This window comes from Corythoichthys intestinalis, chromosome 3 (genome assembly GCF_030265065.1).
Source record: "Corythoichthys intestinalis isolate RoL2023-P3 chromosome 3, ASM3026506v1, whole genome shotgun sequence".
Taxonomy (NCBI): domain Eukaryota; kingdom Metazoa; phylum Chordata; class Actinopteri; order Syngnathiformes; family Syngnathidae; genus Corythoichthys; species Corythoichthys intestinalis.
Window position 1 is genome coordinate 64,658,545 of NC_080397.1, and position 14,909 is coordinate 64,673,453.

At 39.9% G+C, this 14,909-nt stretch overlaps 1 protein-coding gene across 2 annotated transcripts in view; it reads left to right on the forward strand.

Moving 5' to 3' along the window:
- Window positions 1-1,785: 1,785 nt before the first annotated feature.
- The window catches only part of LOC130913196 (disintegrin and metalloproteinase domain-containing protein 9-like), a 30,393-nt gene continuing 17,269 nt past the window's right edge, over window positions 1,786-14,909 (forward strand). Inside the window, exons 1-4 of one of the 2 annotated variants that reach the window (XM_057831608.1) lie at window positions 1,786-2,312; window positions 4,737-4,837; window positions 10,881-10,939; window positions 13,350-13,428. In XM_057831608.1, the coding sequence (XP_057687591.1) occupies window positions 2,216-2,312; window positions 4,737-4,837; window positions 10,881-10,939; window positions 13,350-13,428 (336 nt within the window). In that variant the 5' untranslated portion in view covers window positions 1,786-2,215. Of the gene's footprint in view, window positions 2,313-4,736; window positions 4,838-10,877; window positions 10,940-13,349; window positions 13,429-14,909 lie in introns of those variants that run through there. The other variant, XM_057831609.1, reaches the window with a different exon arrangement.

Genomic DNA, 14,909 nt, shown 5'->3' on the forward strand with positions numbered 1-14,909 from the left:
GGCACACACCTCACTGGTAAAAAAAAGGTTTCAATTGCTCTTTAAGTCACCTTAGGCAGAGGGTTAACCCCCCCGTCATTGTTTGTGTGCTATCCTCATTAAAATATGAAAATCTATAAACGTTTGGGTGGTTTTAGTTAAAGCAGACACTGTTTTTACATCTGTTTGATTTTGACAAAGATCATCACATTTGATGGTGATTTTATGCTGAAATGTGAGCGTTCTAAAATGTTCAGATACTTTTTCATACCACTGTTATCTGGCATTTTACATATTAGCTGGCTCTCGAGTAGGGGTATGATGAAATATCAAAATGGTGATATATCGTGAAACTGTGTATCCCAGAAGGTTATCGATTGGCGCCTGCCAAGAATTGATATATCGTTTCAAAAAGGTGTCATTGATTCATTCATTCATTTCAGTGTTAAAAAAATGAAGGAACCAAAAAGTGGCGACCAAAATATTCCACCATTATAGTGTTTCTGTTAGCTCTATTGCTGCCATTGATGGCCCTAGACGCCCAATCCATTTAAACTGGGAGGGGCCAGAAACCAGAGCATTTGCCTTTCCCAAGCGATTTCACCCAGCTCTTCCTGGGGGGTCCCAAGGCGTTCCTAGGTCAGTCGGCATGTCCTTGGTCTGCATCAGTGGGACGTGCTCGGAAGATCTCACCCGGGAGGTTTTCTAATCAGATGCCAGACCCGCCTCATCTGGAACAGTCATTTGGACTCCATTCATTTTACCTGTACTTATATCAATATTATTATTATTATTTTTTTTAAGTCAGTGTTCACATGTAATACAGCCAGTAGCCTTATGCATATGTTAGACCTGTTATGTTTATTTATGTGAGTAAAACTGCTAAAGAAGTTTTCTTTGCATTTTGGTGGGTTTACGTTTGCTAAGCGCCCCCCCCCCCCAAAAAATCTAGAAACTGCCATTTCTGGAGAAATTACTATGGGGTTTTGCTGCGGGGGGATACTGATCTTAGCCCCGCCCAGGTTTATTTAGGGAAATTTCGAGGACAATATTATATATTGCCCTCAATGCAATGTAAATGCCATTGGAAACGAATGGGAAATTTGGACGTCAATGGCATCGACTTTCATATGAGTCAATAGAATCGGGGACATTTGGGGGACACATCCAGTTGATAACTGGTCATCTCCTGTTGATTTGGGGATATTGTTTTTTTTTTTTTTTTTTTTTTTTTTTTTTTTTTTTGCCATTATATATGAATGGGAAATTTGGACGTCCATGGCCGTCAATGGCATTGACTTAGAGAAATGCATCAATGGAATCGACATACATGGCAGTCAATGGCATTAACCAAAGTAAATGTCATTGGAAATGAATTGGAAATTTGGACGTCCATGGCCGTCAATGTCATAGTTGGTCAAAATTTGTAGGACTAAACACATTTTGATTTTTTTTTTCTGAAAAGTCGGCGTTTACGGGCAAAGGTAAATATTTTGGTGGTCATTCGAAAAAGTCCCTGCGTCGCGCGAAAATTCCGGTCGTTTCGATAATTGAACGGTGACGATCGGTCAAGCGGTTCGGGCTGTGCGGCGGGCCGAAGAAACGCAATTAAAAAAAAAAAAAATTCTGGATTTTACTTTTGGGTCTTTGCTATAGCAAAGCCCCATATCCACTTTCATCCCTGTATTTAAGTCACTTACAATAAGAATGCAAACATAACCGTTTCCAGTGACAGAGACGGAAAGTCTTATTTTGAAGGCGCGTCCGACAGTTCTCGGTGGTCTTGACTCTGTTCTTTCCGGGAATTCCGAAAGTGACATCACTCCAGAGCCGGCCTTCGTCGTGTGTCGGTCGGTTGGGTCGAACGGACGCCGAGGGGCATGGTTGGGTCGGCTTGGGTCCGGAGAGACACCAAAGACCACCGTGACAGGAGGTAAAGAACAGCAGGAACAGCACTGGAAGTTCCAGTCCTGTACGAAACCGCGCGTTCGGGATTGTCCTCCCGCGATATATACTTCGGCTCTCTTCGGAGAAGCCGAAAGTTACGTCACGTCTTTAGTATTTGTTCGCGGGTTGGTACCGTTGAAAGACAATTCGGGGTGGAACGGAACCGCCCTGCCCTGTTTGGGAGTCGAATGGACCCGCCGAGGGAATACAAGGCCGTGGCCGGCGGGGGGATATGAGCGGGAAGCTACGGCCACCGAAATTTCACGTTTAAGAAGAAGGTCGCGTCCGAATGGCAAAAACGAGCATGGCGATGACGGGACGAAGAGAAACGCTGCTGGAAATGTGCTGCTTAATGCTTCTGATGACCGGAAGTGGACAAAGTGCAGGTGAGGAGGGGGCGGAAGTGGACCGCTGGTCGTCATGGCCGAGTATCGCACACGCAAGCTCTGCTGACTTCACTCTGAGCATGAAACAATTCTAAGAATGGTTCTTAATGTGTGTCAGTGAATCCAAAATGTTTTGTAAAATTGTTAACATGGATAAGTGAGCATGGTTAAGCTCTCTAGCTAACTCATTAGCCAATGTCTTGATGTTTAACCCTTTATGTAGGACACTCGTTGAGTTCATAAGTAAAGGTCGACCGATACCGATTTCTAAAAAATAAATACAGCCGTCTTTTTTTTTTTTTAAAGCAGGATGTTTATTAATGATCATTCAAGATGTAGATAAAGAGGACATGACAGGGTTAGATGGAGACAACTGATTCGCTGTGGTGACCCCTGAAGATGCTTGGAAGGAAAAGGAGTAGAAATACTCAGGTTGAATTTTTCCTTCTGCGTCTTCCTTGTGTAACCCTGGCCAATTGGTGATGCAAAATGAAATCACAATGCACAAAGATCATCACCCAAACAGTGAACATAACAGTTATTCTTTTATATTGGCTATATATCAGATGATATTGGCTGATCTTGGAAGAAAAAAAAAAGTCCATCTATCGACCCGATGAATCGGCCAGCCACTATAACAGTCGACCTTTATAAGAACGGTTAGTTATCCAAATGTAACTACCGTAATTTTCGCACTATAAGGTGCAAATGACTAGAAGCCGCAACTGTCCTCACTGTATTATGGATATGGAACATTCACAACCAAAAGATATTAACCAGTAACACTTTATTTGACAGCGCCATAAAACAACTCTCATAAGACCAAACGAAGCACTATAAAGCTTTGAACCACTTCGCTGCAAAGCTTCATTGCTTCAAGAAGCTTCATTTGGTCATCACTGCTCCCTTGGGGGAGACAGTCAACCTCTGCTGCCAACACCGTTGTTGTCCAACATGCCTCCTAGCATGCATTGCAGGGCTACAGATATAAATAACAATCAAAATTCATGTTTTGTGCTAATTATTTCTTCTGTTAGTGTTGCAGTTGTTTCATTCATTGCTAGTTATGGTATTTGGTATCACTATATTTGACAGCGGCATCAAACAACTCTCATAAGACCAAACGAAGCAGCATGAAGCTTCATTGCTTTAAGAAGTTTTGGTCATCACTGCTCCCTTGGGGGAGACGGTCAACCTCTGCTGCCACCTGCTGTCAAAACTGGTGTTGTCCAACATGCCTCCTAGCATGCATTGCAGCGCTACAGATGTAAATAACAATCAAAATTTAGGTTCTGTGCTAATTATTTCTTCTGTTTCTGTTGCAGTTGTGTCATTAATTGCTTGTAATGGTATTTGGCAACACTTTATTTGACAGTGGCACCATGAGACTGTCATTAGACAATTATGATATGATACTGCTATGAGCATTTATGAATGCTCATAACAGATGTCATTTAGTGTTATCTGGCAAATTATCTCACTTTCGAATGGATGCAAAAGATCCAAGCTGGACATAAATGGAGTTTTGCCGAATGACACTTAATGACATAAGCATTCAGTAATCCCCATGATAGTGTCATGTCATAATTATGACGGTGCTATGACAGTCTTATGACGCCGCTGTCAAATAAAGTGTTACCTATGAACCCAAATAAATCAACAAATAAGATTCAGGATTCAAAATAAAGTTGCGGCTTATAGTCCGAAAATTACGGTACTGTGTTAGGCTCATTGTGTAGATGTTGTCACATGACTACTGATGCTCACAGCAAACACGGAGTGCTAAGAGACGAGCGGACTTTGGCAGCCGTTGCTCGCCGTTAGGTCATTTGTTTACATTTATAGTCAAACACAGTTGCGGTGTTAGGCATTGGAACTTCATTAGCTAGCGTGCAACGGGATGACGCAATGGGAGCACGAGACATCATATACAAGGAAGCGTACTCTACACTCCGCCACTGGTGGAGTGAAAACGAAACTGTTCAATGTTACACCTCGTCTGCTTATTATAGAATAATAACAGAGTAGTTACAGCAGCAAATGACATATTTAGTATGATAACTCATTTTTCCTAATAAACCAGAAAATACATCTTCCTTTAATGCCAATTCAAGTATTAGCGCAAGTGAAATTCTGCGTGAGGCTACTATCATTGCTTGGTAACACCAGGAATAGACAAAATACAGCGTCCGTAAACCATGTGACACAGCGGCGCCGCGTGTCCGAAGAGTGTCCGGACGGGGCACTGCTCAGACATGGCCTTCTTTAAGCATCTCCTTTCATCCTAGTTTATCTTAGCACGGCGTCTGGCGGGAGGTCAACAGGCTTTGTGACGCAACTTTGTGCGTGCGCGCGCGCGCGCGAGTGAGCGAGCGCTCGCTCGCTGACGCTAAGCTAAGATGCTAAACTTTGGCCTGTTTGCAGACACGCGGCAGACGCAGCATCTGTTGTCCTATCAGCTGACAACGCCTCGGCCAATCGGAGGCCGGCCGCGGAGGGATGCCGACGGCTCGCTGCCTAATCAGGTGCTGAGATTTCACTTGTGTTGCTGACTCGTCATTGAGTCTGTGTGTGTGTCCTTGTGTTTGTGAGAAAGAAAGAGACCTCTGACTTGGTGAGTAATGCTCAGCGCTTGGGCAGTTGACACAAGCACTTCCTGTCTGCCGTCCAACTTCCTGCCGGCACATTGACGGCAGGGGTGTCACCAGGCCTAATACAATACGATCAACATGTTTTTTTTTTCGCACTTATCTATCATAAAAAGTCAGAAATAGTACTTTAAACTTTATAGAATCAAGTTTAAATTAGGGCTGTCAAACAATTAAAATTTTTAATGGAGTTAATTACAGCTTAAAAATTAATTAATTGCAATTAATCGCAATTCAAATCATCTATAAAATATGCCATATTTTTCTGTAAATTATTGTTGGAATGGAAAGATACAACACAAGATGGATATATACATTCAACATACGGTACATAAGGACTGTATTTGTTTATTATAACAATAAATCAACAAGATGGCATTAACATTATTTACATTCTGTTAAAGTGATCCATGGATAGAAAGACTTGTAGTTCTTAAAAGATGAATATTAGTACAAGTTATAGAAATATATATTATATTATATTAAAACGCCTCTTAATGTTTTCGTTTTAATAAAATTTGTAAAATTTTCAATCAAAAAATAAACTAGTAGCCCTATTCTGTCCGCAATGTGTGTGAGTACACAAATTGACAGATAGCGAACATAAGTTCCAAAAAGAAATCAGACGGTGTGGCAAAGTTGCATGGGCTTTACTGAAGTCATCTCTTTTTGACAGGCGCACGTTTCTTGTATTTTTGTCAAACTGAAAATAACAAGGCAATGTGTCAATAACTTGCATAAATCACAAAATAACATAAAATGTACACACACGTGTCCATTTGAGCAGTAGCACTAGCCAATTAGCTCACAAGCATCTAACAATGTAACTGCATTTCACCATATATGTGAACAAATTCAAATACACATCATCCATAACTATCTAATGCTCATGAATATAAACAAAGGAGGAATATAACTCACAAGCGGTGCATGTATTAGACACAAACAGTGTGATGGGGCTATGAGAACTGCCACTGAATACTGGATGCGCACGTTAGCTGGTCTGAATAGCACTGTCTATTAGTGTGAGTTCGCGTCGACATATAATCACGTCAGAAAAGCGCGCCGAAACCCAAATAATCAGCTGCACTGAATCGCCAGTAGAGGGCGACATTACGCCACATAACATATGCAAGTCACACCCAAGCGCCAGCAGAGGGCGGAAAAACTCCATAAAACACAATTAACAAGTTGGCCTTTCACTGTGCTGACATTTAAATCTGTCTGAGCGGGCCTAGTGCGTTAATTGCGTCAAATATTTTAACGTGATTAATTTAAAAAATTAATTAACGCCCGTTAACGCGATAATTTTGACAGCCCTAGTTTAAATATAAAAGTGCCATTTTTTTGTTTTTCTGCCGTCAGTATTCAAAATCAAATTGGGGACATCCCTTGTTGATTTCCTATGGTCATCTGCGTCCATCTCTCCTTCACCTCTGCTGCTCTACTTTGTCCGTACAGAAATATTTCTTGGGAAATATCCCTGTTATGCAATGAATCAGTGTTTCTCAACTTGTAGGTTGTGACCTAAAAGTGGTATTTGTTGCCTCAGTGGGTTACCTAAATCACCTCTCTCTTTCCTCCTTGCTGATTTATCCTTGCTGCGAGCAAATTTGCAATCCTCATGCTGTTTTGAGTGAGTAAAATAGGAAAAAATAATAATATTAAGACATCTTATTACAGATTACAGAGAGTGCAGTAACAAATAAAATACTTGTGAAACATCTGGAAATGATGAGGAGCACACATACAAAATTGTTAGAGGTTATATCCCAAATTCATACAGTTTGATTTTATTCATTATGGTCATATAAACAAATAGCATCAGTATTGATACAGCTCAAATACGACATATTATGTCAACACTATTTCAGACAAAGCTCTTGAGTGAGATCTTCTCACTCATATCGCATTCAATTGTCATTGTATTCATAGCCAGTGACCAAAAGATGGCAGCTAATCTGCTATTTCAATTCGCTACCAGCGTAGTTTACCGCCGTTAACTGCCTGATACGTAAGAGTAAAGTTGAACCATTTAAAGAGCCTATGACCGGATTTAAAAAAAAGTCTGAAATAGCACTATTATGTGAATTAGTATCACATTTTGAGACGATTCAACTGTATACAGCAATTTGGCAAAGGGCAGATGACAAGAATTTCATCTTTTAATCTGCCGTTTAGGCCAACATGTCATTATAGCGCTCTAGCATCCCCAGCTGGAGGATGACGTCGGCAAGGTCACGATTTCAGCTCATTCAGAATTCAGCCCATTGAGAGGGAAGATTCAGAATGAGGAAATACAACACAGAGCATCAAAATAACATCACTGTTTCAGTCTCTCTACTCCAATATGGTTACAGGAAAGTATTTTTCCACAATTGCTAAATTAATGGTATGGTCATGACAAATAACAGTCTTGTGCTAAATGGAATATGAAATATTAAAAATGCACTTATTCAGTACGACAGGGCAAAATAACTGCTCGGTTAGTCCGGCTTTGGTCATTTCCCTGCTCCGGCATCGGAGAACGTAAACAAACTACAAGGCGTGACGGCTAGCCGACAAGCTAACCCGAACCGAGCGGTGTTTCCAGGTTTTATTCTCGCCTTTCGAATCAAAAAATCACACACAACTACCCTGGATCATGTCACACGGCGGCGGGGTTGTCGATTGTCTTTGCCAATCGGCAACCACCCTGGCGGTCAGCAAGTGACAGCTCGTCAACCCCCTGCCGCGGGCAGGAGAGCTCATTTGCCGGAGAAGCCGGCCGATTTGGGAGGAGCGCGTAGCTGCCACATGGTCAACATGAATATGTCGTAAATGAATGCTTAACGACACGACGAAGACGTAAACAGTGAGAGAGCGGCGTGCAGTTGTTGTGCGGCTAACATGGCAAGATGTGTCTGAGGAGAATTTTTCTACATGTCCGTCAATGATCAAACGTAAGTAAATAGTCCTTTATTTAAAGAATGTTTGTAGTGTTTACTTTGTATTCGCGGCCATTTTTCACAGAGAGTTGCAATGTCTGATGGGGTGGAAAATTTGACTGAACATCGAGCACACGAAGAGGGTAATAAGCCGAGTATAGCGCTCTCCCGCCGGGCACGCGAAGGACCGAGGGATGTGTGCGACAAGCCGCCGGTTTTCGGCCGTGTGTCTCGGTCTCAGTGCACAAGGAGCATTGTCAGCCACTATATGCAAGCAACCTCCGTGTTAAAACGTGTGCCATGATCCCAGTACAGTATTTGACATAATACAAAATACCGTGTTTACTCACTTCCTCATAAGTCCAACGGTCCCACAGTTGTCGGACTTGTTTTGGCCATTCTTCGAGGGTGAACGGGAACTTTTTGAAACCAAAAAAGGCTCACACGCCTCTCCCTGGTGCAGCAACAAATCCCTGCAGCACATTGGGCTGGCGTGATGCTAAAAATAAGCAAATTAATCCGCAAAATCAGCTGAATCCACAGTCCATTTGCATGCTATGAAGCAATGCTGTATTGTGAGATGCTGACCCGGGTGACGTCACATTTGCATTCCTCCTCAAAACAGAAAGTTTTTCATTTTCATGACGCGGGATTCAAAATTGAATCAATAAAATGATCGCTTCCACACACATCCAAACGGTCCATTTCATTCAGGAGCATAAAATACCGCGTGAAATATGAAATAAACATGCATTTTGGTGTCATAGGCACTTTCAAACCCCAAAGTATGTTTTTTAATGACAAAATTTATACTGGGGCACTGCAGATCAATACTAGAGTGAAATATGTCTGGCGACGCCCATGATTGACAGCCGCTTGTACACAACAGAGACACACACACATTGAATTGAAAGAAATAAAACAACATACACAAAGAGATTAGAGTGGCACAGTACAGGTGGAACGCCCCATGTCAGGTGAAGGGGTTTAGGGGAGGGAAATGCAGGCTTGAACAGTCTTGTCTGCATACCTTTCAGAAGATTAGGTCCTTTCATGACCGGTAAGACAGCAGTTGCTTTGTGTTCAGGGCACCTCTAAAATGGCCCGTTTGCTTTTAAAGACTTTCATGCACAAACACACATAATACACTCTCCGGCCACTTTGTTAGTAAGACCTGTCCTACTGCTCGCTAACACAAGCAAGTCAATTACGGAGGAAGATTTGTGTCTTTCTTATTCAATCAAAAAATAAGTTTCTTCAAACCAAAAAAATATTTTCAAAATAAAAACCACTTAAATCAATCCAAAAAAAAAAAGAAGAAGAAAATCAATCATATAAGAAAAGTTTTTTTCGGCTTGGGCTCGAGCCGACGGCTGGGGCCCGACAAGTGGCGGCCATGATTCTTGTTTCATCATGCTTTTATGACTTACGTCAATGGTATAGTCACATGTCACTCAAACATGTCTAACCAATAGTGCAAAGTGAACATTTGTGTCAAAATGATTCAATCAAAAAAAAAAAAAAGAGTGCATTCAAAACAAAGTGACACTTCAATAAATAAATAAAAATACAAATAAAAATATTATAAAAAAAAAAAATTAAGAGAGGGCAATTTTATTTTTCAAAGGATTTTTTTCTTTGATTGGAAATATATATATATTTTTATTGAAGCAACTTTTTGGGGGATTGAATGATTTAGACACAAATGTCCTACCCATAATATGGCCCAAACACAAAAAGGACTGCTTCAATCAAAGAAAACATTTTCAATGAAAAATGAAATGTTCAAATGCTAATTTTTGAGTGTCGAAGATTTTTTCACCATGAAAAACTTTTTTTCTATGATTGAATTTTTTTCTTTATTTTGATTGAAGTGATTTTTCTTTTGAAAATATTTAGGGCAATTTTATTTTTCAAAGGATTTTTTTCTTTGATTAAAAATATTTTTTTTGTTTGAAGCAACTTATTTTTTGATTGAATAGTAAAGACGCAAATGTCCTAGCCAAAATGTGGCCCAAACGCAAAACAACATTACTTCAATCAAAAAAGTTGTTTCAATCAGAAAAAACTTACTTCAAATAAAAAAAGCATTCAATCAAAGAAAAATAGTTATCAAATGCATTTTTTCGTTTCAAATTTATTTTTGCATTCAAACACATTTTACAGTAAAGACAATCTTGTGCTGTCAAAGCCAGCATCAGAATGATGAAATACCGTATTGGCCCGAATATAAGACGGTGTTTTTTGCATTGAAATAAGACCGAAAAAGTGGGAGTCGTCTTATATTCAGGGTCTAGACGTTATTCCCATTCACAACGCTAGATGGCGCCAGATATCAATTAAGCGAATGCTCAATTTAAGGAGTAATGTTCTGTCATGACAGCTCTCAGCTACTAGTTTAACCATTTTGCATTATTTTATTGCAATGTTTTTCCTTATTCAGATTTGTTTCAAGACTACAGTTCCAGTTAGACTTCACTTTCATGCTTATTGCAATTTTGTTGTTTTATCACAATAGATTGGTTTATTTACATTACAAAAACCAGAAGCCATTCATTTACGAATGTGATTGAACTTTAGATTACATATTTAAATGTTCAGATATTAAGATTTGAATCAGGCAAAATAGCATGCTTTTTCTCTAAAAAATCTATTGTTACCATCATTTGTTTCAGATGTACTGTAATTATTTTCTGTATAAAAATTCATATGGTGTTCAAAAAGTCTTTTTTCAAACTTGAGTCTTGAAAAAGAGGGGGTCGTCTTATAATCGGGGCCGTCTTTTACTTGGGCCAATATGGTAATTCTCAGGTCCGGAGCTGCCTACCTGTAGATGATGTGTCATCATTTCCAGACTGTATCAGGAAGTAGGAATGATGTCATCACAGCGGGGTCAGAAAGATTAAGAAAAAGCGCAACCCAAAATAGTGTGGCTGCAGTCATGTGATGCTATAACCCTTCAGCTAATATGTGCGTGTTGCTTCCTGTCGCAGGTATCGTTCGCCATCGGCGTGTCGGGACGTCAGCACGTTGTCCGTCTGGAGAGGAATCGGTAAGTTGTCAAAGGAATTTAAAAAAAAAATTATTTAAATGTTCTTATCGTATAAACAGGTGGAATCTACGTCAGCCTGTTCCCGCTAGTAAAAAATGAATATAAGTATCAAAACATTTTGTTTCAACAAGGCAAGAAGCCCATTTCTGGCAGCTTTTGTTTTCTAGAGATCGACCGATATATTGGGCCGATACGTGGACTTTTTTGGCCGATTAACAAAACAAATCGGCCAGTTAACGAAAAAAATAAGTCAATTAAAAAAAAGAAAAATGATTTTGATCAGGCATCTGTGTGGGCAACTGTGGCCGCCGCTGTCTGACGGCAGGACCCCAGAAGGACCCCGCATCAGCTTGAAGGCAGGCTGCTAGAGGCTTGCCTGTTTTGTAAATATTGTAAGATTTCATTTCTTTTTCTTGCATAAGAGACTATGCAATGTTGCTTTATCATTTTAAGTTGTTTAATGAGTGATCCTTTGACTGTAACTGTAACTTGTAGTGTTAGCGTTAAGGGAGTACCAAAAAATGGATTATTAGATGCATCGCGATTTGACACGTGACGATTCATTAAGATTCAAAAACAATGATTTGCCCTAATAACATTATGACAGCCGCTAGTAGCAGAACAAAATTCAAGACACGTCTGCCGCTCGGACACCTTTAACGGATGCACGCACAACGTTACGATGGATGCTACTGGTTACTGAGCGAGATATTTACTCCTTTTCAAAAGACTGGAAAATAAATTTGTGTATGAGACAGGCAGGGACACGGCGGTCGCGCTTCGGTGCACAATTTATTTTTTAGAGCGAGATGGGAAGAGAGATAGTTCGTTGCTCCTTGTCTTTCAGTTGTCCGGCAGTAGGTTCAAGTCGTGTTAACTGGAAAATGTCCCTAGTGTTTGCTAAATCCCATTTCCATCTATCAGAGGTGAGTACACGAATCCTCTTGTACTGTTTAGATTTTATTGTTGTTGTTTTTGAGATGTTACTAGTTAGTGCTGAGCGCCATGCTAATTAGCGACTTCGCTAACATTTATTTCCATATCAACTTGTGCATTTTTTGGCGGTGTACAAAAGTTACTCCAGATGCAGAATGTTTAAAACCAGGATTAAGTAGAGCGGTAACACTGTAAACATGTGAAATAGTACAGAAATCTGTGAAAACAAAGTATATTGGTTATGGTCTTATTTCTAAAGACACTCTGTTTGTTTCCAGAAAATGGAACTCATTCCACCAGTGTCAATTTTATTGTATTGTTGAGAGAAATAAGTACTGCGTTTGAAACAGCGAATGTTTTTACACCTTCTTGTGAAAAAGAGTATCTAAAGGTCAGCTGTGTGTTGTATTGGCATGTTGAGAAATAAGTACTGCTTATAAAATGGTTCATGTTTTTGCACTTTCTTGTGGAAAAAAAAAAGCAGTTTAAGGGCAGCTTTTTGTTCTATGGGCGTGTTTCCATCGTTCCTGTTGAATCATTAGGGTATTTTGAACAAATAATGGACATAAATTTGTTTGGCTGCTTTGTTAATTAGTAATGTACGACGGCACATCGACAATCGCGATAATCATGATTATCGTCAATACCGTGATCGTCGTTCAATAATTGAATCGTAGCACCCTGAATGGTAATGGAATCGAATCGTGGGGTGCCTAAGATGGACAACCCTAAACCCTAACCCTAAGATGGCACACCCCTGGTTAGCGTAGTATTGGTATTAATATTAGCATGGTGAGCATCCTCTTAAACTCTCACTTGTTTACATCTCGTCGTCGTGGTAGGTTTAATTATTTGAAAATATTTGACTCTTTTTGCTGGGTGTGTATAATGATAAAAAAAAAGTGCTGGGTTTTTCGGTTTGGACCAACTTCATCATTTAAAGTCTTAAGTCATCACTGTAAATTTGAAGCTGTTGAAGCCACTTTTAAAAAATGGTCTGCATAATCTACGTACGTACTTTAAAAAAAAGTATTTCGGACTCGATAAAAAAAAAATCCCATATTGGTCGACCGGTTTTACTGACTACTGCCAATTTGCTCGCTGATGTTTGTAAACAGCATTTCTTGAGAATGTACCAGCAGAGCTCACTTTACATTATTGGTTACATTATTTTTACCGGTCTAAAAATAAAGGTATGGGAAAAACATCTTGAGGAAAAAAAAAAAAATTGGATTGCGGCAAAAAAAAAATCAGCATTGGGACATCCCTCATTCCACACTATAATAAGCGCGGGTGCCACGTGGCCACCGCGCGTCTTTTATCAGCTAACAGCCGATAAAACAAGATGTGAGCTAAGTGTCCTTCAAATTGATTTTTTTATCACTGTCCAATTGAAACGAATAAGCGGCTCGAACGTCACTGAGAGCACCGCACACGTTGCACGACCTTGGCGAATAATGACAATATTTTGCAGGATGCTGCTACCCGATGACTTCAAAGTGTTTACATACGCCGACAACGGACGAATAATCTCCAGCGTGCCGGATGTCAAGGTACAAAATACCCATTCGTGTTTCACACGTATGCGTGCACATTTGTATCATCTAGCGTTGTCAGATTGGTCGGGTTCCCACCCAATTGGGCTATTTTCAACGGCTCGGCGTGCATTGGGGCGGCGGGGTTGATAAAATTTGGGCTACTTTGGACAAAATTTGACACTTTTGGGCAGTGTTGTTTTTGTCGACGATGACTATAAAGAAAATATTTTTTCAACAATTTCTTTCATGACGATGACGAGACAATAACTAGCTAAAAACGTGTTTAGGGAGACTAAAAGATAACGAGACTAATGCCAGTTTTCGTCTGACTAGACAAAAATGCGCCATAGTTTACCTCACGTGTTCATAATTTCTGACATTTTATGTGTAGTTAGCCTGCAACGGAGCAGTGTCTGGTTGTGTCACTCATGTGACGGGCTGCTGCTCGCCAGTCTCCAGGGCTTGCACACACGGTAAGGTTTGTTTTCCATTCTTTGCCAGAGAGAATATGCAATGTTGCTTGAGCCTTTAAAGGTCTATGCAGATTGATCAATACACACTAAATGTAGCTCTTAGCGTTAGCATAAAATTCGCGTTTAACGCTATGCGATGCTCACGTTAGCATTAGGCTAATGTTAATGGCAAACGTCGTTTTAAACTCTGGGACAGCTTTTTTTTTTACATACAGTTTGTGGCTTTTTTTTTTACATACATTTTGTGGCGTCCAGATGGGTATAATTGATTGAAAATAATGCACTGTTTTCTTGCCGAGTGTGTATTATCACCAAGTTAGCGTTGTCCTTGTAGACGCTACAATATGCCAATGTTCATTCGAAATAGTTGGAAACCTTGATTTTTGTAAAGAGTCATTTTTTTAAAAAAAAAAAGCATTTTTAGTTACTTGACAAAATTAGTCGTGAGCTTTCGCCAACAAAACCTAGACAAAGACAAACACATTTTGAAATGACTAAAATATGACTAACAAGTATTATCGTCCAAAAGACTAAGACTAAAACGAAAATTAAAAGGGCTGCCAAAAACAACACTGCTTTTGAGAGAAACCGTTTTGATCGGTTTTAACTAGGGCTGTCAAAATTATCGCGTTAACGCGCGGTAATTAATTTTTTTAATTAATCACGTTAAAATATTTGACGCAATTAACGCACTTGTCCCGCTCAGACAGTATTCTGCCTTTTGGTAAGTTTTACAGCAAGGCTTTTTGTGCTGCAGCACAACAGCGAACTCTTGTGGTCGCTTTGCGACATGGTTTTTTTTTTCTTCTTGCCAGTTCATATGGCTGCACGACGTCTCTGGCTGAAGCCTACGTTGTAATGTTGTGCTTATATGATCCTTGGACAAGATTTGTCCGTAAGTATGGTTGTTGTAAAGAATGTTCATATTATGTTAGTAAGCGAAATGTTCTATTTTTTGTGTGAGACGCTTTTTGTTGATGTTTAGTGAACCTGTATAGCGTGCTAAGCTTACGTTGTTGCTAA